This window comes from Macrobrachium rosenbergii, chromosome 57, assembly GCF_040412425.1.
Source record: "Macrobrachium rosenbergii isolate ZJJX-2024 chromosome 57, ASM4041242v1, whole genome shotgun sequence".
Taxonomy (NCBI): domain Eukaryota; kingdom Metazoa; phylum Arthropoda; class Malacostraca; order Decapoda; family Palaemonidae; genus Macrobrachium; species Macrobrachium rosenbergii.
Genome location: NC_089797.1, coordinates 7,254,254 through 7,281,421, shown reverse-complemented (window position 1 = coordinate 7,281,421; position 27,168 = coordinate 7,254,254). Strand labels below are relative to the sequence as shown.

Genomic DNA, 27,168 nt, shown 5'->3' with positions numbered 1-27,168 from the left:
TTAATTGTTTACCGAGGGTTTTCTGAAGGACGTTGCGGCCTTCTGTCTCGTTCTCGGACCTGTGAACATCGTCCCGGAGCGATAAGTAGGTGCGGGAATAATTGAGGCAAACCTTTTCCGCTTAGCTCGGAATTAGGTGAGGCAAACTTTTCCTTCAGGGGATTTGTTTTCTTCTCATCCCTTTTCCTCGGTTCCTGGTCTACCGTCCCTAAGGTGAAGTCGGTAAAAAAAAAAAAAAAAAAAAAAAAAAAAGACCCTTTTTTCAAACCAAGAAGACCCAGCTCCGGGGCCCCCTCAAGGCTTTCGTCTCGGATCTCTAATCCGGTGCCATCTACGAGTTTGGCCTCGTCTTCTGAAAGGGACACTGGCCCAAGCAAAGCAAGGCGGTTACCCCCTCCTTCCTTTGTTGAAAACTCTTTTGCCTGGTCTCCTTATAAGGAGCTCGATTTGAGGGTCATTGTCAACCTATTAAACTAACTATCTACCTCATGGTCCATGCCTTCCCTTTCCCAGGAGCTTAAATCCCAAGAGATTAATCTCAAGACTCATTGTCAATGGATTTCCTGTCAAGTCCTGCTCCGTTCTGGAATTCTATCGTTCGGACATCTCCACCTCTTTTCCCCTCCAGTCTGGGGAATCTTGGTGCCTTCCTTTATGCTTCCCAGCATGAAGGCACCCTCCTGTCGGGTGGACTGTGGGCACACGGAGGTTGGTGGAAGGGCATTTCTTCCCTTCCGGTCTGGTATCCTCTTATCCGGGTTTTACCAGACTGTCAGAACGAGCATGGCATCTGTCTGGCAGGATCCATAAGTGAGCCCTCAGCTGGGGCTGGACACATCGTCTCCTGAGAACTCTAACGATCCGGGCAGGCGGAGAATTCCAAGTTCTCGCCAGCTGTGGGGTCTTACCATGCTCTCTTTGAGAGCCCTGTTTCTTACCCCTTGTGCTCCGAATGTAGCCCCTCTTATCAACAGGCTTGTTTTGAAAATGTATCGCTGAGGCATTTCCGGGAGACAGATATCACAGATACATTCACAGTGAATCTTCTAACCCTGACTACGCTTCTAATTTATTCAGCGTACAGCTCCCCTAAGCTTCCGAGTCAATTTTGGAAGCTGAAACAGGGTGTAAGTCAGGCTTGCCCGTTCATGCCTTGAGCTGAAAAATCTTATGAACAGTTTCACCTGGAGAATTAATCTTTTCCCAGGTGGGCGTTGTTGAGCTGACCCGTCTGGGGCTACTATGGTTACCCAGAGCCTCCGTTCTCATGGGTGTCTACCCTTAAGAGCAGAAACGGTCTGATCTTGCCGGGACCTGTCCCAAGTCCGGCAAGAAGTTCATGTAGTTCAGAGCCCCCTGCTCAGGCGGTGGTGCAGGCTCTTCAGGTCTCTGCCCCTAGACAGCCGTCAGCTCTCACTCCCAGCCTCCACCTCGATGTGTGCGGGTTCAGCCAACACATCAGCCCCTTGTAACACCCCTGTGTGTCTCTGCCTCCCACGTGCCAAAGGAGTTTTCTTTGCTTCATGGCGAAAACCTAAGGAAAGAATTTTCACTAGACATTTGGCCAGAGGCTCTGACCCTCAGGGGTTATCATAGGGGCAGGGATGCATCCTACTCCTCTCCGAGAAATTGGGAAGGCATTCGCTTCATGGGAGGCAATCAAGCCTCCTCCCTGTAGTATTTCTCATATGGGTGGGAGGCTGTACCATTTTCTGGGGCCACTGGAACTTCAGTCCCTGGGCCCAGAGTATAAATATCAGGGCCCGGGGTGGAGCTGGACTGTTGTCCCCCCAATCAGGTTCAATCAGCCCCGGCCAGAGTTCTGGGGTCTTTGTGAATGGCCTGTCAGGCTTTTTCAGTCTGCCAAGGAAGTTCCCTTCCACTGGAAAATTTTTCCGGCGTGTCCCGTTTGTTTTCCTTATTCATGCGCAAGTCTCGGTTGCTTACAGTCTTGTGGGTTCGGATCCTACTGCGCTCGTGGAGCCGTAAATGCCACCTCTATAGACCTTTCCGACGCCTTTCACATCTTGGTTGCAGAAAGGTCCTATCCCTTCTTGGGATTCAGACTCGGGAGCAGGCGTGCCCCTTCAGGTTCATGCCCTCCTCAATGCGGCTCCAGAGTCTTTGCCAGTTTGAAACAATACCGTTGTTCAACAGCTCCGGTATTAGGAGGCTATGCTAGCTGCATATCTAGTTGCCTGGCTCATTTGGGCACCCAGTGTCGGGAATTGCCTGAGGGCGCCGGTCATTATAATCTAGTCACCTGATCTTAGATTTTTTTAAAAATAATATTTTAGGCAGTCTTGCAGTCATGTCATAGACTTAAATTTATTTCAACTGATCATCTTGTGCATTTTGGCAAGTTGCCCATAAGGCAATTAGAAGGCAGTTAGGGATGCTAAGGGGGAGCATTTAGATTAGGGCTATTATAAAGTTGAATGTGACGTCTTTCCCTCCCTATTTTGTAATAGTTTTGGATGGTCTTCCCACAGAAAGCCATGGTATTTTTCATTAAAATTTAATGTGAAAAGCATTTTATTATAGTGACAGTACAATTTAAGTGCTCTAATGTGTGGGGTTGGTTGTGGAAAATCCCCTTAACTCTGAAACTGCAATAAATTTTGACACAGTACATCATATTTACATTGCCATACGTAGTCCTCTCAAGCTGTAGAAAAAATAAAGACTTTTATTTTATTGTCCATTTATAACTTGTCACATTAAAGTACCTGATAATAACAATGATATATCCACTAATCTTAAAGTTACAGTATAAGATCAAAGTTGTGCAGTTTTGTTTACAGTATTTTCGTTATTTACAGATATCCTTATAATTGACGCTGTATTTTATTTCAGGTTGTTCTGAAGCATGATCGAAAGAATTATAATGGACTTGTCATATTTGGACGAGCTTGCCAGGAACTTGGGAAACCAGATGACTCAAAGAAAGCTTTGATGGTAAATTATGCCAGATACCCTGTATTTTCTTTTATGTTACGTCTCTTTTCCTTTTTACTGTGAAACTATAGTAAGATTTTTCTTATTGTATGAGGCTTGGAGTTCCAGTTTTTTGTGTGAAACTTCTATACAAGATACCAATGAAGTATATTCCAAATGTGTTCTTTTGTTTGTCAAGATGGATATGCTAAAGTGCCAAATATATCAAGAATGACAGTTATTCATCAAAAGAGTTCACTCCTTCACATGGTTTTGAGAAGGAATCTTCTGTAGCACCATTAGCTGCCATTAGAAGTGTGTTTTTTTTTTTAATTCAGTTTTGGCTTCATTCATATTCATGTTTGTACTTTATTTGGTGTTTTGTGCTGGGAATTTGTTGTTAGTTTTGATTTTCAAGAAAAGGACTGGAATGACTATAGTATATATATTTATCTCCACAATTACAAATATTTAATAGATACGTTTTCTCTGTCTTTTCATATTAAGGTGGTAATAATGCTCTATTTTGTGGAAGGCCACATCATTGTGTCAAATATAGCTTAAGCCGTAACTTCCAGCTAGTAACTCTTCTCAGATGCTGGCACTGTATTGAATATTTTATGGTAATGAAAGTTTTGTTTGGAACATCTATAAGAAGTTAAATGTATTAAATTTTTTATGCCCATTAATATACCATTCATTTGTTTTTGGTTTTTTTGTAGTTAGCAACACAAGTTGATCCAGAAAGTCCGGTGGCCTGGCAGGGACTCAAGAAGCTTTGTGATGAACATCCAGATATTGCAACGAAAGATGAGCTTTTCACAATATTATCGCGACTCAAAGATATTATTCAAGAGTAAGCTATAAGCTGTTTTCAACCTTGTGTGTACTTAGGTGTTATAATAATTAAACCACCTTTTTATGTTGCATAGAATGCTATCCAGTATTAATTTCAGTACCGTCTTTGTAAACGGTTTACTCTGAACTTTGTTATTGGAAGATGTTACAGGATTATTTTTTGACCTGAAGTTTTTTTTAAATGACAGGAGTAAAAAACTTTAGGTGGATGTTTGATGAAATATAACGGCTCTTTCTTTGCTATGTAGAGAGTAAGTAGCTTTATTGGTCATTGTTTTATTCCCATGTCCTTAAGAGCATTTTTATTTGATTTTCTAAGTGAACAAAAAGTTTTTCATATCAAATTAATTGGTTTCATAGCAAGCTTATATATACACATTTGCTCACATATGTTGTTTCCTTGAATCTTAGACACTACTACTGAATAGAGGGATCTTTTGCTTGTTGGTTAGCTGTGTTTAGTATGCAACTCATAGATTGTGGGTTCCAGGCAGGCTTGAACCTCGCTTCTTCTGTGTCTAGCTTTTTGTCAGTAAGCTGCCCCTTTAAATTAACTGTATTTTTTGCTTTGTTCTCCCTTTCCCCTAATTGTTCAAGTAAATGTTTCACCGTCTTATGGAAATCCATAGATTCTGTTCATGGAGTTTGTGAGATAGGTCTGCACTTATGGTTGCTGTTGATCATGTTAATAAGGGGTTCATGAAGGCCATGAATGTAGGCTAATGCAAGTGATGGGTTTGTACTGAAAAAACCACTTTTGTTATAAAAACAAATTGCATTTTGCATCCTATTCCTGGTGTTAGTGTTGGTTCATTGTTAAGATATTCACTCATGTAATTTTTGTGTTTCTTTCACATACAGTGATGAAGAGAAACTTGATGGTATTTATCGCAAATTAGCAACAATACAGCTGGACAACAATGAAGCTGTCGCAGCTTCAGTTACCTTAAGAGAACTTGTGACTAAACTGAAAGCTCAGAGGAAAGTTAATGAAGCATGGAAGAGCATAGTGCAGATTCTTTCAGGGATCAAAGATTTGTCTCCAGAGGACATCCCCAAGGTGTGTATCAGCACAGTACAGTGCATCCACATCCCTGAGTGAGTTATTATTTCTTATAGGGAAGTACTAAAATTCCTTTTTTAGTGTTCCATCGGACTTATCAGTGTTATAAATGGGCTTTTTCATTTCATTGTGTCCTTTTGATTTTATTTTTCCCTTCAGTGATTTTTTTCTGTAATTATTGTCACATTAAGAATAGATCATAGGAACTATTTTTATGATTTTAAAAGTATGACTTAATGCTTAGTTTAAACAGTCTTATAGCATTGCACATAAGTAGTACTTGAGTAAGTTATTAAGACTCCTGTAATGCAGTGTAAGGGTATTTCTGTCACTGGACCTTGTGGATAAAGCTTGAAAACATTTTCATTTACTGTATGTACTTTTGTTTGCCCTCTCAGTTTATGAACAGTTTTAGTTCATTTGAAAATACTGTGACTTAGTATTTTTGGTCCACATATATGTATGAATGAATAACTGCTGTTATTGCCTTTTGACAGGTAAATTTAGTACTTGAGGCCATGAGTGTTTCCTTCAGAAATTGTCTGTAGTATCACAGGTGTACTGCAGATGGTACTGAAGGTTTCATACAGCGTCCCTTCATTCCCAAGCTACTCTGGTTTCTGTCTTTTTTTCTTTCCAGCCATTCTCTTTACTCATTTGCCCTAAGAGTGTCCATATTCTGTTTTTCGTCCGTAATTTAAAAAAAAAAGTATGGCCAGCCTTACAAGTGCAATTTCAGTGCTCTGTTTGAAGACAAGACATAGTGTTTGTAATAACCAAACTTTTATTTCTTGTCTTGTAGTGCAGGGAAAAGCAATGTTCATAATGTTCATAATTTTTTTGTGAAATACCAGTTGCAGTTAAGCTGCAAAGTGTATTTTGTAGGCTGCTGATTTTAATGAACTATTTTTTTACTTCATTCCACCCACAGTTGCAAGAGGCATTGGAAAATGTACTTAATGAATCTGTGTTGGGAGATAATGAGGGTAATTACCAAAGCTATTTGCACTTGCTCTATCGCACCCGACAAATGATGAAGTTGGTGTCTGCCGCGAAGGCAATGTTGGCCATATTTCCTACTTATTTCCCGTTGGAGTGGTTGTGCCGAACCTTTGTGGAAATGACTGCCAACCCAACAGAAGGAGATGGTACGTCTGCTTATTTATGTACCATGTACCTTTTTAGTTGATGTACAGAACTCTTATTTTATATATTTTTAGTGCTGGAAAAGGTTTGATAGTAATTATAAGTGGAATAAAATGTGTAAATACATAAAACATTTGAACTATGTATTTAGCAGTACGTCCATCTAACTGCATCTGCTGTCATGATAAATATATATTCCTTTTTGAAATTCTATAAGATATATTTTAATTGATTAAAAATCATAGGACTATGTAAATCTGTAACACTTTCAGGAGAGTACCCTCTGGATCGTGAAGAAGTTGAGAAGTATGTTTCAAAACTCCTTACCCTTAACAAAGCATCTCCTTGGGGTAATCTAGCCCAAGGTCTCCTGTATCAGCAAGATAAACAGTTACCAGAAGCTCGAGCACATTTCAGAGTTGGCAAGTCTTGAAAATATTTGGCTATTTTAATGCAAGTTTTTATGGAGAATAAAAATTTTAAAAATTTGTTATAAAAACTCAGTGAGAGTAGTGATGAATAAGGTAAGGAAGCTTTCATCCACAGTAGACCTCTACTGTCCGGAGAAGGCCACTGTATAAATGGTTCGAAGCTTCCTTCTGATTTGTAAGTTTTTACAAACAATAAGATGAAAAATAAAGTTTTAACAGTATATATAGAATCTCAGGACATGTTATTGTAATTGAATGCAAAACTGGGTGTGATAGTCAGAGGTGTAGGAAGTACTAGCTTGGTAGATATAAAACCAGCATTAAAGATGGTCAGTTCCACCAATGAAACTAATTTTTACATATCCAAGAAATGATCTCTATAAGTAAATGCAAAAGTGGGCGTGTTAGTCAGAAGTGAGAGAGGCTTGATAGGTAAATGTAAAACCAGCATTAAAGATATTTTAGCGGATGAAGTGTTTGACACGGTACAGAACTGTGTAAGAACCTGTAATTGCTTTAAAAGGCAAGAGTATTTATAATTTTGTGTTTAATGTTCAGCATTCCGTTGTTATAATTGAGGTGCTTTTATTGTTAGTAAGAAGTACACTTCTGCTGTAGTTTTTTTATAATCTTCATATCTTTTTATTCAAAACATTAAGTATAGAGGAACCTTCCCATCTGGCATTAGTGTCATGACAGAATTTCACAGAAGTCATCAAGTTAGTAATGTTACTTATAGTATTTATTATCTTGAACAGGTGCAGAACGTGTTACAAACAATCTTCTAGGGTGGAAGTTGCTGTTAGGAGCAAATGAAGCCTCAAATAATTGGCCAGGTGTAGAGGTTGCATGTAAGAAGTCACTTGACGTCATGGCCTCTAATGCCAAGGTTGCCATTCCTGGCAATGAAGAGTTCGAGTCTTATAGATGGAGGATGAAATTAACTCGTGCCAAGGCATTCGTTTATATGGGTCATGACAACCATTTAAGAGAGGCTGTCTCGATTCTTGAGGAGGTGAGTGTATTAGTTATCTGGAAATCCACCTAATTAAATGCTGTTTCTCAAAATGATTTAGTCATATACATAACTATAACTGAACAGGATTGATTTGATTATCTATCTTAACTGAACAGGATTGATTTGATTATCTATCTTTTGAATTGTAAGTCATATTTAGTAGGGAGAAACATTTAATTTATTAGGTAACACTATTATGTTCTTCAGAAATTTGTGAAGTTCATTATATTTCTTCCAGCAAGCTGATGAAGACCTGGAAAGTGGGCTTCTGCTGGTTAGGTCACTGATCAAATTGATGGAATTCGCCTTGGCTGAGAAGAAATTGAATTCCCTAATGTCAGTGCATAAGGGTCAGCCGCAGTTGATGCTCTTATCAGCTATTCTTCTGAAGGAACAGGGAGACACTCCAGGAGCACAGCAAGTTTTGGAGCAGTTTGTACAGGTGCAGTAAAGGGTCTAGAAAAGTGGAAATATGTTTTTAATTTCTTTTTTCTGTCGTGTTCAAGAAATCATGAAAAGGATTTGAATGTGTTACACCTTTATGCCATAAGATAAGAATCAAATTAGTTAATTGGGTTCAAGGTAAAACTTATTATATCTGCCAGTAGGTGATATAAAGCCCATAATTTTTTTTTTAGATACTGAAGCCAATGTATGATGAATATTCCATGTGTTTGAAAATTAATGAGTTTTGTTTGATCCTATTAGGAGAACCCATCAGTTGGTGAAGGACATCTGGAGCTTGGTTGCATCTACTATGAAACAGGAAATTTGGCAAAGGCTCACATTTGTTGCATGAGAGCTGGCAAGTTGGATCCAAGTCTTGGACGGGCTTTCTTGTATCTGGGACACTTCTTCCGCTACCAGGATAACATGGAGAAGGCCCTCAAGTGCTATGAAAAGGCTATGAATGTAAATCCCTGCGATGATGACACTGGTGCTGCCCTGTCTGACATGTATAGGATAATGGGAAAACACGTAAGTATGCGTTGTGAGAGATTTTGGATTAATGCTGAATTACTGCTTACACTACTACAGGTAGTGCTCGAGTTACATTAATTTGCCTTACGATAACTCAGTTTTGCGATGGGCTTAGCAATTAATACCGATACGACAATATTTAGAAAATACTTTTAAATTTCACGCGGGCACAGGCAACAGCGTACAATCAGGCAGCGAGAGAGACCAACTTACAATAGACCAACTTCTTTTCCTCCATCTCTTTATTCTATCTTCTAGTTAAAAACGTAAAAGAGAAGGATAAAAGTATTGTTAGTAACGTTATACTCTTGCATAAATGCGTACAGCCATAAACAACCGAACGAGAAGTTGTTGTTTTGCTAGTAACCGAATCGATAACAACAAATGTTTTGCTTGTATTTCAACTGTCGTACGGTTAAACAATTACCGTAGTTATTTTACAAATGACTTAAGTACAATACAACTGATATATTTTTACATTATACCCTTGTTTGCTTTGGAGAAAAGATCAGCAAGGAAATATACTGCTAAATTTAAGCTGCAAGTTGTAGCTGAAGCTGAGAAAACAATGTTCAAGCTGCTAATGACTATAAATTATCGTGCATCAGCTACATGGATGAAACTCGACTGTAAATAAAATTGGAGAGAAAGTTATTTTAATCAGAACTACTGGGCTTGAAAGAACACACATTACTGCTGTTTTCATGCCAATAAAAGATAGATACGTAAAGCTCGTATTATGATGAAATCAAGAGAAAATAGCGAACGTGATCTTGATTTTTTTTACACAAAACAAACATGCCCCCAAACGGCCAGCCACCAACGTCATCTATTAACGAAAATGGCTAAGTGAATTTCACAGTGAGACGTTTATAAGTTATATTTTGACTTAAAAACACTTCTCAAATGAAAAATATCTTGTCCCATATAGATAAAGTATCTAGAGATTCATTTACGCTATCTAGAAGCAAGAAAAGTGCTCAGAACTGAGTCAGATGTGGCAAAATAAACTTACCGCGTAATCAACTTCCAAACCAAAGCATTGATCACTGTGATCTCAGTTTATAATACAAAAGCAATATGAGAATATATACAATATTATTGGATACAGTGTAGTAAAGCATAACTTTTTAAAAGATCCCTGGAAAAGATGCACATTCATTATGTTGATGTTTGTATAATACGATGTTAATATGTGAATATAAAGTAGAGTATAATGTAGGCTAGGCTGCCGTATATGTATACGACATATCACAGTGTAGGCTAAGCCTTGTATTTTATTCAGTTTCTCTTTATACTGAATTACCATAAGTCAGTCTGCATTGAACCTGCAGAATTTGCTGACACTAATAATTACGATACCGTATATGTATAGAGTATACTGTGTAGTGTAGGCTAGGCTACCATATATACAGTATATAGGTGGTACTGATTACCCTATTGTAGGCTAGGCTATATTCGAGATACAATTATTTCAACAAATGAAGGGGTTTTGGAACCTAACCCCATCGTAAGTAGGGCAATACCTGTATTGGGTTGTAGACTTGACTGCAAGGGACCTTAGGTATTCGTTATTTTAGGCCACTTCATTGCCTTTATTTTTGATAGACATGAGACAAAATTCTTATATTAACCTATCGTCAGTTATGCAATTATTAATGTAAATTTTGTGTGAACTGGATGAAAAGGAGATCCATGAAGTGAAAGATAAGAGGAAAAAGTGAATTTCTCAAGGTAATTTTTAAATTCCTTCTTAGAGTTGGTATGCTGAGAATGTATAGTGTTAATGGTAAATTAATAAGAATGAGTTAATTTTTTGGTCAAAGAAACTAGTTTTAGAATTTGTTAGGGGAAGAGAGACAGATTTAGTGTAAAGTAGCCTTTCGACAATGGCATGTTATCTTTAATGGTTAGTTCCCAGTTTTATAGAAAATTGTGTAACATCTTGGTCATCTTGGCCATCGTGGACATGTTTTCTTCAAGCTTGTCAGCTTAAACTGTTTTTTACTGATAACTGAGTTAGTAGTATTATGTAGATCTTTCATTTACAGATAACTTTACTTTTTTGTTTTCTTAGTAAGAAGAGAACCAGCTATATATCCGTTTTGCTTTGGCTTTCACAGAATTTTGATAATTTTGTTTTCATGTCCCCAGGAAGAAAACATTGCTCTGTTACGCAAAATAACAAATGAAGTGGGCAGATCGTCGTGTGCATGGGCTTGGTTACGCCTTGGCCTTCATCATTACGTCTTGCATGAACTGACAGAGTCCATATTAGCATTTCAGTATGCTCTCACTATTAACCCAAATGACGGGTAAGTGTTAGAAGAGATAAAATGTAAGCTTTCACTGTAGATTTGTAATTACTGGTTGTTATGTGGTAGCCAGTCATGGGTAGTGTTTACTTGCCTAACTGACAGGGAGGCACCTGTCAAGCCTTAAGTTGGATCTTGAGTAAGTTCTGAGGAACACCAGGATGCTCGGGAGGAAAAGTAAGCTCTATCATAATAAGATTAGTTTTACATGTGGTTGAAAGTTACTCCTTTATGTAGTGTGTATTTTTTTTTATTCCATTGCATTGAAGAGAAACACAACAAGATTTATTAAGGCTATCGCTACACACATAGCGATACTTCTGTATTGCAGTTGAACATGAAGAAGTTTTAATTCTGTAACCACCCTTTTTGCCCCTTTTATATGAAAATATTTACTGTATACGCCCCATATTCAGGATCAGTTGGGTTACACCTAGGAAAGTGCAAAGCCCTTATAATAGCCTTCAGACCCATAATGTAGAATCTTAGTGAATATCATTGGCTTGCAATAAAATATATTTGTCCAGATTTAATGAAAAAAAAAAATCTGCCAAAATTCAGTTCTATTAGACACAACAGTTGTCCCATACCATTACTTGGAACTGCTGCAGTGTTAATTGGGTCAAGGTTTCGAAGCCACTGAGCTCCATTTTGGTGGTTTATATTGTAGGGAAAGATTTGTTTTAATTTTTTTCAACATATACACAGTCCCCGGGTTACGACAGGTCCGGCTAACGATGTTCTGAGGTTACGACACTTTTCAGATATATTCATCAGAAATTATTTCCTGGTTTTCAATGCATGTTCCAGGGTTATGACACGTCATACTCCTATCCAATGGAAGAAATATGGCTCCAAAACAGCAGAATAATAAAAATTTGGAGTTTTTTTTTTATGAAAAACCCAATAAAAATGCAGTTTACATTGTTTTTAATACACCCAGAGCATTAAAAGTAAGGATTTCTTAGGATTTTTGATGATTTTTCAGTTTACAACGATTTTCAGCTTACGACGCGGTGTAAGAACAGAACCCCCACCGTAAACTGAGGACTACCTGTACCAAATTCCATTTTGGTGGTGTATTATTATAGGGAAAGATTTATTGTAATTTTTTTCAACACCATATGCATGCATTGTTCTAACTAATTCAAATTATTTGCACCAATTTGTGGGGTTGGTTGCCAGAAAGCCCCTTTAACATGGAAATAGATATAATACAGGACTGCATACTTGCTTTGTCATGTGATGTACTAAGTTTTAGAAAAAATGTCATGATTTATAATTTTTCTGACTTATGTCATTCATTTATCATCTGGCCCCCTTAAACACCATTGTAAATGTTTACTCAGTTGTTGTTAGTTTTTGTTGTGTGGCATTGCTCTGAAATTTGACATATTTTACTTGTATTTTCTTTTCTACAATACAGGGCAGGATATGAATGCCTTGGAGATGCCCTTCTTGCCAGAGGTGCTCACTCAGCTGCCCTAAAAGTGTTCCAGCATGCAGCCACTCTTCGACCAGATGCCGTATACCCCCTCTGTCAAATAGCTCACATTAAACAGGTTGGTATTATCTACTAAAAGATGACTCTTTTTGGCTTTTCTAGAGGTTATTGTAAATTTGAAAAATTTTTTTAGCTTTGCAATAATCAAGAGAAAATCCTATGACTTATGTGTAAATAGATTGTCATCATGATTATCAGAATAATTCTTCTGTGTAAGAAGACTTTTAAATTGAATTTTCACGTACAGTAGAGTCTCAGATTTCTTATTAGAAATAACAACTATTTCCTGCTATAAGGAAAACTGATATACAGGTAGCTGATAAACGATTCATGGTTTATACAGTATTTAGTTTTCACTACCCAAACTTGGTACATGATCCACTTTTGACCACTTATCTGATCATGGAAACTTTTTTTTTTTAGCAAGTCTTCCTTGTTATTTATCCATAGTACTGTACAGGCAGTCCCGGTTTACGGTTCGGTTCGGCGTGGCTTCTGACGTTCGAGGTTACGGCGCTTTTCAAATATATTCATCAGAAATTATTTCCCACTGACGCATGTTCGGGGTTACGGACGTTCGCCGATCCGACGGAAGAAATATGGCTGGCAGAATAATCATAATTTGAAGGTTTTTTGATGTAAAACTCAATAATAATGCAGTTTACATCGTTTTCAATGCACCCAGAGCATTAAAAGTAAGGTTTTCTTATGATTTTTGACGATTTTCGACGATGTTCCGGCTTCGAGATACGACGTACCGGGGACCGCCTGAGTAGTTGTCTTGTCAGACTAATGATTTTTCTATGTACAGTCAATAAGTTATTTACAGTTCAGCATTGAATTTGGTAAGAAGCTTGGTGTTGGTGTCAAAGTACATTAAAAATCCCTAATAAAAGTAATCTAATTTAGAAACCTGACAAAGGATAGCTTGTAATAAATATCTTCATCCGTACTGTACATAGCATGAATACCAAAAATCTTTTAATTGAAAAAATTTTTATATACCCTCCATTTGATCAGGACTGTAACATATAAGCATACATTACAAAATATTCCCAATTATTCCAATTTTTGGATATAGTATGTGTTGATAGTATGTGTTGGGGCCTTGGATGTACAGTATTTCACCAGAAAATCAGGTAGTTGCTATGCTGTATGAGTTACTGCAAATGTTCCTGAATTCTTTGTAAATTTAAGTAATTATTTACTCTTATCCTCACAGATTTTAGGTGAAAACCTTGAAGCAATTGCAGATTATGAAGCTGTGCTGACTAAAAACCCTATGCCAGCAGTAGAAGTGGTCTCATTGCTTGGCTTAGCTGAGACTCTATTAGCAAGTGCCCGCAAGTATTATGAACAGTACTTCCATATCAACGTCAAACAGTCATGCTTAAGGGCCATTGCACTGCTGATGAGGTTGGTATTGAAGGATTTTCATGTGCTTTATTTTCATATTTACTTATTTTTTATTTACAACTTTTCATCAGACTTATATGTGACTCAGCTGGTTTTAACATTGACCTATTTTCAAAGTTAACAATTCACAAAAGTGGCAAGAATCATCAAGACCCAGGTAGATATTTTGAGTTGTATAATTCAAGGGAAAATTTTATTTTTGCATGCCTATCGATTTCCAGTCTTATCTCTCCTTACAGCCTTGAAGCATTTTCTCCTAGATGGTAGATTACCTAAGACTCAAATTCAGATTTCCAGGGTTCTAAGAGAAATGGGGAAATTTTATGTGGTGTATGTGACATTCAGCTATGTGTGTCGCTGTGCTGAGCGTAAAATAACATCAGATTGATGTGAAATATATTTTTCTTTAATTTGTGAAATTATAAATACAGCAGTAATGTGCAGCTACTTCATATAGCTAAGGCAGAATTTTACAGAATTTTCACTAAAGATTTCTTATTACAGTGACTTCATATGAAGGAATTAGATTCCTGAACCCCTAACTTAAGTTGAAAATTTATGAAGTCAAAAAAACTCTTACTAACACTTTCAACCTATTTATGGGGTTCTCAAAACAAACTAAAGAGGAAATGTGGTAGCAGATGCTACATGTAACTTTCATAATGATTTATACACTCACAGTATATGAATAAAAGACAAATAGTGCTCATCAAATGTGTTTTAGCTAAGCCTAGACTGTTCTGAGTAGTATGTAATAGGTAATAGCTGGAATAGCTTTGCTTAAAAGTTGATTTATTTAGACTTTCAGCACAACAATCAATTCTTCAATGCATCACTTAATATCTATGTAATAATAACTTTATGGGTGTTGGTAAATGTGGTTTCTTTACCTTTGGGTACTACGTAACTATTAAAGATATCGAGAGTATAAATATTTCCTAAGGCAGCTACTATAATGTAAATCGAATTTGTTTGAAAACTTCCAGAGCATGTGTTTTTGAACTAAAGTCTTGTAAAATAGTGATATATATATTTTTTTAACCCTTAGTGGACTGATTGAGCTTCATTGTGAAGTAAAACAGGTTTGGGGAGGTGGACGGATTGCGCTTCAGTGTGAAGCAGAATTACGCACCACTGTTATGGTAATAATGATTCGAAACAAAGGTGCCAATACTTCTACATGCTATAAATTCACTAATGGCAACTTTTATACAGAGTGAGAGTTGGGCCAGTATCAGTAATGCTTATGACTTCAAGGGGGAAGGTACTGCATCTCTCTCTCACATGGGTCTTTTTGTAAATTTGCTTGTAAATATACGAAGGGGTTGCTGTTGTTTTTTGTTTTTGTCTTTTATGATAGTATGTTGGTTGTAAATGTAATTTTACAAAGAAAATTGCAAAGAAATATTAGAAAAAGCATGTAAAAGTAAAAAAAGAGTTACTGAATCTTCCTTCTCGTAAACTTAAGTGAATATTTTACAACAAATGGGCAAAAAATTTGTTACTGCTTTTATTTCTTATGTTTTGATATTGTGTGAGCAGTAATAATAATTTTACAAAATCCAAAAAACTTATTTATTAGAAAAAACATATATAAGTTGGTAAAATTTACAATTGTCTTGTAAATGAGGCCCCACAAGGGGTTGTAAATAGTCATTTTCAACTTCTCGCAGAAGGTAGGGAAAATTTTTTAGAATTTTTTTATTTATATAGTGTGAATGTACATGTCATTCTCTTTCCATTGATGTGATTTTTTTTTTGTATTTTGCCGACCTCAAAGTTTCCCCGGTCTGGGGTGCTGCACATTGATAAATTATGCCGTCCCTTAAGGGTTAATAAAACCACAATGCATGCATGATAGTTGAATATTGTGTACATGCAAAAGTCAAAAAAGCTTATAAAGTAAAATATTACAGTTAAATAAGGAATATTGTAATCAGACATAAAATTAGATATTCGATGTATTTTGATAAATAGTAATCAGATATACTGTAGGTGCTTAATAAATATGCTTTTGGATATAAGGACACAGGCACTGACACACAACCAGACCTACAATTTTTTATTTTTACTGATGTTTGGGAGGGCAAGATTGGGGTAGATTTCTTAAATCTAGGCCTAATAAATGAATCTTTATGCTGAAAGTTATGTGTAATTATCACTTTGTTGATATGCATGTCATATTTTGACAGTGAAATACAATTTCTTTTGTATTAGATGATCATCATTACAGTGAGTACCTTTTATTATTTTGCTTTATTGATCATTTGAAAGTATATACAGGTATTCCCCTACTTACGATGGGGTTAGGTTCCAAAAAACCCATCGTTTGTTGAAAAAATCGTAACTCGAATATGGCCTAGCCTACACTAGGGTAATCAGTACCATCTATACATATATGGTAGCCTAGCCTACACTACACAGTATACTTTATACATATATGGTATAGTAATTATTAGTGTCAGCTAATTCTGCAGGTTCGATGCAGACTGACATGATAAGCCAGTATTAAGAGAAATTGAATAACAAACAAGGAAGGCCTGGCCTGCACTTTCGTATATCATATACGGTAGCCTAGCCTACATTATACTGTATTCTATTTTCACATAACACCGCCGTATTATACAAACATCAAAATAACGAATGTGCATCTTTTCCATGGATCTTTTAAAATGTTATGCTTTACTACACTATCCAATCGTAAATATTCCTATACTGCTTTTGCATTATAAATTCCGATCATAGCGATCAAATGCTTTGGTTACGGAATCGATCACGCGGTCTTTATTTCGATACATTTAACTCGGTTCAGAGGGCATTTCTTGCTCCAAGTTAGCGTAAATGAATCTCTAGATACTTTATCTATAAGGGACATGTGTATTTTTCGTTATACGAAGTGTTTTTATGTCGAAATATAACTTAACCCTTTCCTGACCAATTGACGTCATATTACGCAATAACCCCCTACCCCCCTTCTTGTCTGACTGACGTAATTGTATGTAAAATTTACCGACATTTTTCGTACGTGTGGTAGGGGTAAATTTTTTTTATTTTCGGACAGTTGGTGGTTTCCATAGGCTAAAGCATACCTTGGACCGTGTAACTCAGGCATCGATACGCCAGGCAAGCAGTGCCTATACTGCGCATGCCAATTCCTGGCATAGTAAATTTCCCACAATGAAATCAGCTGATCCTACCCACGTTTCTCTCTCGTATCTTACATTTTTTTATAAAATGTAGGATTACATTATTGGAAACACTCTGTTTGGTATCCTCTATTTTCTATAAAATTTTTAGTTCCTCTACTGTGCATGCGCAAATCCATGGCGTAGTAAAATTCTCACAATGACATCAGCTGATCGCACCCACGCAGGCCTGGCAGGCCACACTTCTGTCAGAGACCATGCGTATTTAGACTGGGTAAACACGTGTGGCTGTTTACATAAAGCGACGTCAATCGAGAACAGTTTCCAACATGCTTTTATGGACAAAGTTTTTGCGGTAAAACTAGCGGAAATTTGTTAGTGCATCACATAAGAGACGTCTGGATTTTAGGCAGGGCTCTGAATCTCATTTTTCATTATCATATATATCGATATTTAGAGAATTTTGTTGGCTTTCTCATAAAAAATAATTCATTCACCCAACTGTTATAGCTTTTGAGCTACGAACGATAATGTTGACAACGGTAACATTTTTTTTTTTGTTTCGAACAGCTTATAACGTCAAAATGAAACTGTTGCTGTTACCAAAGCCATTTTTCTTGACTCTCACTTTATTTATCTACATTTTTGTATATTTACAAAGTAATTTCTATGAAAAAATCTGAGGTAGGGCTCTTCAAAAAAATGTCTAGCGATAATTCTCACCGTATGCCTGGCATGCGCTCTGTTTCTTACCCGCTTTTCTATCAATTTTTCACCAACTGGACTTATTCGTTTTTCATTTTTTTTATATGTCGATATTTAGAGAATTTTCTTGGCTTTCTCATAAAAAATAATTCATTCACCTAACTGTTATAGTTTTTGAGCTACGAACAATAATGTTGACAACGGTAAATTTTTTTTTCGTTTCGATCAATTTATAACGTCAAAATGAAACTGTTGCCGTTACCAAAGCCATTTTTCTTGACTTTCCCTTTATTCTTCAACTTTTCCTCTACTTTTTCGTATATTTACAAAGTAATTTCTATGAAAAATAACCGAGATAGGGCTCTTCAAAAAAAAAATTTTCTAGCGATAATTCTCACCATAGGCCGGGCAGAGCGCTCTGTTTCTCGCCCTCTTTTCTATAAATTTTTTTTCACCAACTGGACTTATTTGTTTTCCATTTTTTATATGTCAATATTTAGGGAATTTTATTGGCTTTCTCATAAAAAATTATTCATTCGCCTAACTGTTATAGCTTTTGAGCTACGAACGATAATGTTGACAACGGTAACTTTTTTTTTTTCGTTTCGATCAATTTATAACGTCAAAAATGAAACTGTTGCCGTTACCAAAGCCATTTTCTTGACTCTCACTTTATTCTACAACTTTTCCTCTACATTTTCGTATATTTACAAAGTAATTTCTATGAAAAATAATCGAGATAGGGCTCTTCAAAAAAACTTTTTCTAGCGATAATTCTCACCATACGCCGGCAGAGCGCTCTGTTTCTTCCCCTTTTTCTATCAATTTTTCACCAGCTGGACTTATTCGTTTTCCATTCTTTTATATGTCGATATTTAGAGAATTTTGTTGGCTTTCTCATAAAAAATAATTCATTCGCCTGACATTCATAGATTTTGGGTTACTGAACGAAAATATGAAAATAAGTAAAGATTTTTTTTTTTTTTGAAATAACTCACATTTTTTGTATTTAGAGGGCTGGGACTCTTATTCTGACTATTCCACCATAAAATATAAACATTTAGAAAAAAGGACAGCAAAATGAACGTTGTTGGCATAAAATGTTTATTTTTGCTGAATTTTCGAAATAATTATTTTTTCGCAGTGTTGCGCGCTCCCAGACACATCGGGGCTCATGTGCCCTCAGTGATGTGATAACTATACAGATATGAAAGGGTTAAATATGTCTCGTTGTGAAATTATTTTAGCCATTTTTTCGTTAGTAGATGACGTTGGCGGCTGGCCCTTTGTTTTGTGTAAACAAAAAATCAAGATTCCGTTAAGCTATTTTCTCTTGATTTCATCATCATACCACGAGCTTTTTGTATGTATCTTTTATCGGCGTGAAAAACAGCAGTAATATCTGTTCTTTCATGTCCAGTAGTTTTGATTAAAATACTTTCCAATTTTATTTGCGGTCGAGTTTCATCCATGTTGCCAATGTACGATAATTTATAGTCATTAGCAGCTTGAACATTCTTTTCTCAGCGTCAGCTACAACTTGCAGCTTAATTTTACTGCAGCAGTATATTTCCTTGCTGATTTTTTCTCCAAAGCGGATAAGGGTAGTGTAAAAACATATCAGTACTTAACGTCATTTTTAATATAACTACGATAATTGTTTAACCGTACGATGGTTGAAATACAAGCAAAACAGTTGTTATCCGATTTGGTTATTAGCAAAACAACAGAGTCTCGTTCGGTTGTTTATGGCTGTACGCATTTTCGCAAGAGTATAAGGTTACTAACAATGCTTTTATTATTCTCTTACTTTTTTAACTAGAACATGGAATAAAGAGATGGAGAAAAAGAAGTTGGTCTATTGTAAGTTGGTCTTTCTTGCTGCCTGATTCTGCGGCAATAGTAGTGTACACTGTTGCTTGTGCCCGCTCGAAATTTAAAAATATTTTCTAAATATTGTCGTACCGGTATTAATTGCTAACTCCATCGTAAACTCGAATTATCGTAAGACGAATTATCGCCACTGCACTACCTGTATTTACAAACGCACAAAAATTGCAAACGAACACTGACCTATTTTAAGTTCCGACACAACGAGGGCAAGTGAGGTCGGCTCATTGAATTAATGTACCTATTCCAGCCTCTCGGGCAACGTATCGCATAATCGCCGCTGCCTGAGTGTATGCGTTGTTGCCTCGCGCCAGTCGCCCGCGAAATTTAAAAATTCGTATTTTCAAAATATTGTCGTATCGATATTAATTGCTAATCCCATCGTAAAAGCGAATTATCGTAAGTCGAATTATCGTAACTCAAGCACTACCTGTATATATTATGTCAGAGTATTGTATGCTACAGTAAAACTTTGCACATTTCTATATTTTGCTCCTTGTTGGAAACAACATAGATAGTATTGTAGATAGCTCGTTTGAGCATTTTCTCTTTATCACATTGTGCACTCAGATGTTTTGTAAGGCTTATTTATGAATAAATATGGATGGCGGTAAGTGAATGAGTTGTAAATTGTAAAACTCAGTGCAAAAATCCAGTTTCTGTTTGCTTAGTAACTTCACTATGTCTCTTCCAGGGCTGCAAGCATTAAACCCAGCTGTTCATCTGCATGGAAGTTAATTGGAGATGCTTGTACACTGCTCTACCCTATGCCACCATCACTTTCACAGTTTTCCATCCCCTCAAAACTCATGCAGCGGGAAGAAGACGATCTTAATGCAGCAGTCACTGTTGATAAGCTTCAGATTCTTCAGTTAGGAGCAAGGTAAGAAACATTTGTTTAAATACAGTATTGCAAATCTTTGACTTGTGTTCTTGAGCAACTTTTTTTTTTCTTTTTTAGTTTAACAGTATACCTAAATTGTAACAGAGAAACAACAAAGTAAAACTAAGCATATTTAAGAAACAGCAGGTCCTGTGTCTCTATAGCAAATAGAGTTAAATTTTATACTCGCATTTTAAATTTTAGGTATACATAAGTATGCAGTATTTAAAAAGGGTGTTTATATAATTAACCCTTTACTTATCTCCTGATAAATCATTATTGATAACCATTTGACAGTTTTTGTGCTTATTATCTCAGATTTAATCTGCTGTAATTGTTTTAAGGTTTTAAACTTACTGTACTTTACATATTTTTAAAAGCTCAGAAGATGTAGATTATACTGGGTGTGCTTTCCCTAACTGGTTTTGTACTTCAAAACTTTATGCATTTTATGTTTTAGATAAATGTTCTTGTGTTAAATTTTAAGGATTAAGCACAGTATACACATTTTAGGTGGTGGAAAATGCTGTAAAACTAAGTGGGAACCTATGATTTTATGTTTCTGAAGTTTGAAAATTAATTCTGCCAGGGTATTTTTTATATTTATAGTACTAAATAGTAACACCTAATTTCTGGATCGGGGTCCCGTGTCAGCCGGTGAAAAAGTCCATTCAGCACTTATTTCTAGGTAATTCCGTTGCTAGATACCAGAGAAAGCTAAATGAAATGCTGGAGTTACTACCCCCAGAGCGAGCTCCACTAGATGGAGTCGTGTATGGAAAAGGGTGAACTACAAAAACACGGAACCTTATCCTATAGAGATTCCCAATGTCAAAAGTCCCAACGAGAGAGGTGCCGATACAAGCCCATGCACTACTCGCGGACTGTATACAAGGCAACACTAGTCGCATTCCATTTTAGCACGCGATTTCGTTCACACGTAATTTTGTTGTGATCCTTATTTTGTGCTCTATTTTGGATTTTTTATGGCATCCTCGCAAGGTTCTTCAAACACTTGAGTACCAGTGTTTTATTGTTTTTTAGGCGATTGAGGCTCCTTATTTTCCTTTAGTTTAATAATTAAAGGGATTTATAACGCCCGTCTCGATCACCTCTCACGGCGTCTCTTGACCTCTCTTGGTCTTGGGTCGGCATGTTTGTTTTGTGTTACTTATTAGTATCCCTTTTTATTTGGGATATTTTACCAATTAATGATTCCTAACTTTAGTGGGTTTGATTAATTTTATGTTTGTTCTGTACCCTTTACTACGAGAAGTGCTGTTTAGCGTTTAGGCTACGAGCTACCCCTCGGGCCCATTTGCTTTTATCATGGCTTCATTACGAGTGATATTTAACGCCTAGGCTACGAGCTACCCCTCGGGCCCATTCGCCTTTATCATGGCTTCATTACGAGAGTGATGTTTAGCGTTTAGGTTACGAGCTACCCCCTCGGGCCCATTCGCTTTTTATCGTGGCTTCATTCCGAGAAGTGCTGTTGAGCGTTTAGGCTATGAGTTACCCCCTCGAGCCCATTCGCTTATTATCATGGCCTCATTATGCTTTATTTTTGTCCCTCACTTCTCTTAGCCTTTGGGGATCTTATTTTCATTGGTATTGTTACGGTTTTTACTTTGTTTTTATAATTTTGTTTATTTTGTGAATTTTGTGTTCCCTTCCTGGTCAAGTGTTGTCTTGCTGTTTAGGCTACATGGTTCCCCCTCGGGCCTATTCGCTTCTTATTTTGTCATTGGGTCTGCTATTAGGCAGAAAGTATTTTCTTAATACAAGCCTATTCAGGTTCAATTCTAAGCTCATGATCTTAGACGGTGACCACTTACATTATTTTCATTACATGAATTTAGAGGACCTTACTAATGTTCAGGGTAGAATTCTCCTAGTTTTCAACGTCTCTATTTAAGTCTTTAATAGTATAAGAATGATGTTTATTTCTCTGTTATTATTTCACCGGCTGACACGGGACCCCGATCCAGAAAAAGGATTTTGACAAGAAAAATCTATTTCTGGAGAGGGGCCCGTGTCACCCGGTGACCCACCCCTGTTTTTTATTCTCTCCCTCCCATGGTAAACATCATTCTAGTGGGGTGGGTGCTAATATGGAATGCGACTAGTGTTGCCTTGTATACAGTCCGTGAGTAGTGCATGGGCTTGTATCGGCACCTCTCTCGTTGGGACTTTTGACATTGGGAATCTCTATAGGATAAGGTTCCGTGTTTTTGTAGTTCACCCTTTTCCATACACGACTCCATCTAGTGGAGCTCGCTCTGGGGGTAGTAACTCCAGCATTTCATTTAGCTTTCTCTGGTATCTAGCAACGGAATTACCTAGAAATAAGTGCTGAATGGACTTTTTCACCGGGTGACACGGGCCCCTCTCCAGAAATAGATTTTTCCTTTGTCAAAATCCTTTTATAATTTGTGAGAAATTTAACTCGACACACATTTTTCTCAAATATTTAAGACAATTCCAGTCAGTTTTCAGTGTCACATCCTCCCTTTAAGTTATGGTAAGAAGCCAGCAGCATAGCTAGTTATGGCAACATGTTTTTATGTACTGTAACTTTTATTTGGTGAGATACTTTAGCAAAAGAGGAATGAACTGTAAGAGTTGCCATGTTTGTTTATTTTGCTTAGACTATACAGAATTTCACTTGTAACCCTTTCTTTCCTTTCCTAGGTGTTATGGCCTCTCCTTGCAAATAACCAAAGATGACTCTAATTTGTGGCATGACCTGGGTATAAACACTTATTTGCAAGGTATTGTCTTGGAGGAGACCAGCAAAGAAGGGAATGAAGATGTCATCAAAGACCTCTTTTTGCGTTCAATCAAGTCTCTGAAGAAATCAGTTGAACTGGAGCCAACCAGTGCCAAGGCTTACAATTCTCTGGGTGTTGTTGCTGCCCATAAAGGTGATGATATAAATTTTCAGGTTTTTTTTTCTTGATATTGTTGTCTTTTAAACAGATTACCAATAGTTACATAAGCTTTAAAAGGCCAATGCTATTTTTATTGTTTTCAGCAAAAGGCACTGTAGGGGTCTCTCTCTCTCTCTCTCTCTCTCTCTCTCTCTCTCTCTCTCTCTCTCTCTCTCTCTCTGGGTGTGTGTGCACAGTGAACATAAAACTTTTCCTTTCTTTCTCTGTCATTGAAATCCAGTTAATTATGACTCCAGAAGGTTGTCATTTCCTTGTTTCCCTATGTTATTACCATAAAATACAAAATACATGTTCACCTTACTTGACAAGAATGGGACAAGCTAAAATAGATCAAATTTGTTATGATGGGAAGTATGTCTAACATCAAAGAAAAGAATTGCTCTGTTCCACACAGACTTACCAAACGCAACATAGATTGCTGAGAGTTAACAGTGAGGGATAAAAGGGAAAATAAAAGATGGTAAAAAGTTTGGTAACTTGCAAACTTAGTGAAAAAAAAAAAGAGTATCAAGAAGGTGTACAGGCAAGGTGAGGTAAGGGAAGGGAGAGACTTAGTGGTGGAATCAAGGTGTACAAATGACATTTGAAGAGAAGGAGGGCCCTCTTAAGTTCTGGCAGCTGACAGGCAGAGAAGAGGATAGAGATGTACACTCTGGAAAGTAAGTAGGTTGCCTAGCAGCATCCTAATCTCATTTTCAAGTGAATGCTTTGAACTTCATAACAGCTCCATATAGGATACATGAGATAAGCTACATAAACAGTCTAAGAAAAACAGCTGTAGCTATTTATAGCAAATGGATGGAAAATGGTGGGGATGGTTGAGCTATGGTACTGTAATCAAATTTTTTCATCTCCATAAGCCCGAAGTCTTTTTCTGCAATGATAATACTTTTTCATGAATATGCAGTTCTTGTTTAATATATATTAAATAGATGCTATCCCCTTTTGTTAGCTCAGACATTGGTTTATAATTTATTTTCATTTTACAGAAATGGTATTTTGCTTGTGTATAAGTTATTGTCATAACTCTGAAATGGTGTATCTTTTTACTATACTACCATACATTTGCAGTTGTTGGAGAGTATGCACTAGCACAACATGCATTTTTGAAGTCTATTGACCTGCAGCCAACAGCCATTTCCTGGACTCACTTAGGAGCATTGTACTTAACCCATAAAGATGTTCATTTGGCGCATGAAGCGTTTTCACAGGCACAAGCAAGTGATCCTTCATTTGTCACCTGCTGGGTGGGTCAGGTAAGGACTAATGATGTCAAGTGTTCCATTTTTCTTTTGATCATATTCCCCCCACCCCTAATTTTGGCATATTTTAGTATATAATTTTTGTATTAGTTTTACAATAACGTATATAGCAGAGCCTTGATATATTTATTTTGATTTTCCTCAGGCCCTTGTAGCAGAGAGCATTGACCACTCCGACTTCTATGATCTTTTCCGTCATACAACTGTACTTGGCATCCAGGTTGAGAGCTGTTTGGGCTATGGTCATCATGTTACCCGGATAGCATGTGATGATAACACCCTAAAAAATCTGAGAATGACTCAAGTTATCGAGCACTCTCTTCCAGGTGCCACTGACTCTCTAGTTTATTATACCAGGTGTGTTTTAAACTCGTCAAGATTTATTCATCAGGTTTTTTATTTGCAGGATTAGATGAGAAAAAATTCCCTCCTTTCTGTTCTGGCTTGTGCACTTTTTGTTTGAATTTCCATCTGGTCCAGATGCTCTTGTATATCTTTTCTCCATGATTTTTTTTTGACAATTCTACTGGTTTCTGTCATGTTGCTTTCATATCCAGTATGTTAATCACTAACTGCCCCCTATCATATGTCCAGACCACCTGAGTCAGTTTTCCAGTTCTGACCACTACATGCTTCTGCAACTTCCTTGTCAGTAACATGAGTCAGAAAACTCCAGCCACTAATCCCACCATTTTGTTGTCAGTTATCCTTAGATTTTCCTTCAAAGTGCTGAAGTCACTGATGCTACTAGAAGTCCATACACTGGCCATGTAGAGGGTTACAGAGGTCATCCTTGGCCAGGTCATATACATGACTAGGAAGCTGGCATTTCCAGGTGGGAAGAACAGTGCTAGTCATGTTCTTGGACAATACCAGCTACTTTAGCAAGTGAATTTCCATAGAAAAGAGAAACGTTTAAATCGCTGGAAAAGCAAATTGCAAATTCAGTGTAATTTTTTTTTTTTTTTTTTTTTGATAATCCTGAAGTCTTACAGCCTAATACTGCCTCCAACCAGTCCAGCAGTTGTTCCTGTTGCCAAAGGAAAAAGACGCTGATAGTTTAGGGAATGGGTGGTGGCACTCCAACCCACTCACTCATTTGGCATTACTGTAGTTGGTTACCTCAGGCTTCAGCAGCTTGACCAACTTTTGCTGAAGGCACTATTGCCTAAATTGATTTAGAAAAAGATTTGAGAATTTGATGGAAAAGCGGAGACACTAAGACGTTAGTGACACTACTTGATTGCATGATGTAATTGTGGCAACTCTGCTATACACTCCAGATTGTAAATGCTGCATATATAATCAACAGTTATTTGTTAGTTTAAACTTGCTATAATGCTGTAGCTTACCAACATAGGGTTTGTAACATTTTGCTTATGTTTAAAGAATAGAAGTAGGAGACATTAAGTAAGTTAACCTAAACATTAGTATAACCAAGGAATTTTTAGTATTGCTACTAATGTTACTAGTATAAAATTTTGGCCTTTTTACCTCCAAGATATATTGCATTTTTGGAAAAGAGATTAGTTTGAAGAATGTGGTTTAGCACAGTCATTTCAAGTAGACTACAGCCATGCATAATTTTCTTTATCGTTTGATTTTCCTTCAGAGAAAAAGAGACAGACATAATTGCCCTTAACATGGCGGGCTTGACTCTGGAGATGATGAAGCTTTACCAGTCAGCTGTTAAATCTTACCAGATGGCATTAAATGTCATTGGCCAAGGGGAGGAGGTAAGCCTACTTTTAATTGCTGTTTCATTAAATAGTCAGCATTGTGAGTGTCAGAAATATTGAATTCACTTCTGGGGAGCCTCTCCTTTTGGATATTGTCATTGTTATTGGTTTTTATAAGCTGTGATGATACTTCAGAGTATCATGTACCATTGCCACAATTTCTATGACATTTTCCAATATTATACCATGGTTGCTTTCTCTTGGCTTTGTTGTCAACTTTTTATATAGAGTAAATGGTATTATTAGATTATAAAGTAATCTCCCATTTTAATTGTGTTTCACATACCCTGTTTATTGCTGTTAACATTTCTCTGTGTGCTTTTGTCAGTTTTGAAATTTTCATGTGTTCATTATAGTCTCATTTCTGTTTTGTACCTGTATTTGATTAAAAAAAAGTAACTCTTCATTGCAGCCTGAAATTGTCAAGCTTCGTGATGGAGTGTACTGTAATTTAGGAAGGGCACTTACTGGACTGGGTGAGGTGGAGGAGGCAATGAAATATTATGCAGCAATCAAGGAACCAGACTATTTTGCACACTGTGGCCTTGCACTTGCAAGTTTGAAAGGTATTTTAGCTTCATGAACATTAGCATCTGTATTGTTGTGTAATTTTTGTCTCAGCAGTTTGATGAAATGTAAATCTCTCTCTCTAGTTTATATGGACAGATTTCAGTGATTTGCAAGTCATTGCAGCATTACTATTCAGTGCTTGATTATCTTTACAGTTGTGGCAAAGATGAAAATGTATTGGGCTCATGTGATAACAGCGGTGTTGGGATAAAGCATATACAGACTGTATCCAGCTTATAAACTGATTGTTATCAAGCTGACCATGCTTTCTTTTATGGTGAAGAGACAGGTTTGCATGTCTGGGAAAGCAAAGTTTATGCAAGAAAATTGTGTTAGTGGACTTCCTTTAA

At 36.8% G+C, this 27,168-nt stretch overlaps 1 protein-coding gene across 1 annotated transcript in view; it reads left to right on the top strand.

The window, feature by feature from the left end:
- The window catches only part of LOC136837042 (superkiller complex protein 3), a 43,500-nt gene that overhangs the window by 11,024 nt on the left and 5,308 nt on the right, over positions 1–27,168 (top strand). The window contains exons 4-20 of the mRNA XM_067101618.1: positions 2,857–2,958; positions 3,660–3,793; positions 4,657–4,855; positions 5,790–6,006; positions 6,277–6,426; positions 7,194–7,450; positions 7,692–7,895; positions 8,162–8,431; positions 10,589–10,749; positions 12,176–12,311; positions 13,476–13,669; positions 20,105–20,293; positions 22,988–23,220; positions 24,319–24,503; positions 24,655–24,866; positions 26,122–26,245; positions 26,661–26,814. Coding sequence (XP_066957719.1) covers positions 2,857–2,958; positions 3,660–3,793; positions 4,657–4,855; positions 5,790–6,006; positions 6,277–6,426; positions 7,194–7,450; positions 7,692–7,895; positions 8,162–8,431; positions 10,589–10,749; positions 12,176–12,311; positions 13,476–13,669; positions 20,105–20,293; positions 22,988–23,220; positions 24,319–24,503; positions 24,655–24,866; positions 26,122–26,245; positions 26,661–26,814 — 3,121 coding nt within the window. The remainder of the gene's footprint in view (positions 1–2,856; positions 2,959–3,659; positions 3,794–4,656; positions 4,856–5,789; positions 6,007–6,276; positions 6,427–7,193; positions 7,451–7,691; positions 7,896–8,161; positions 8,432–10,588; positions 10,750–12,175; positions 12,312–13,475; positions 13,670–20,104; positions 20,294–22,987; positions 23,221–24,318; positions 24,504–24,654; positions 24,867–26,121; positions 26,246–26,660; positions 26,815–27,168) is intronic.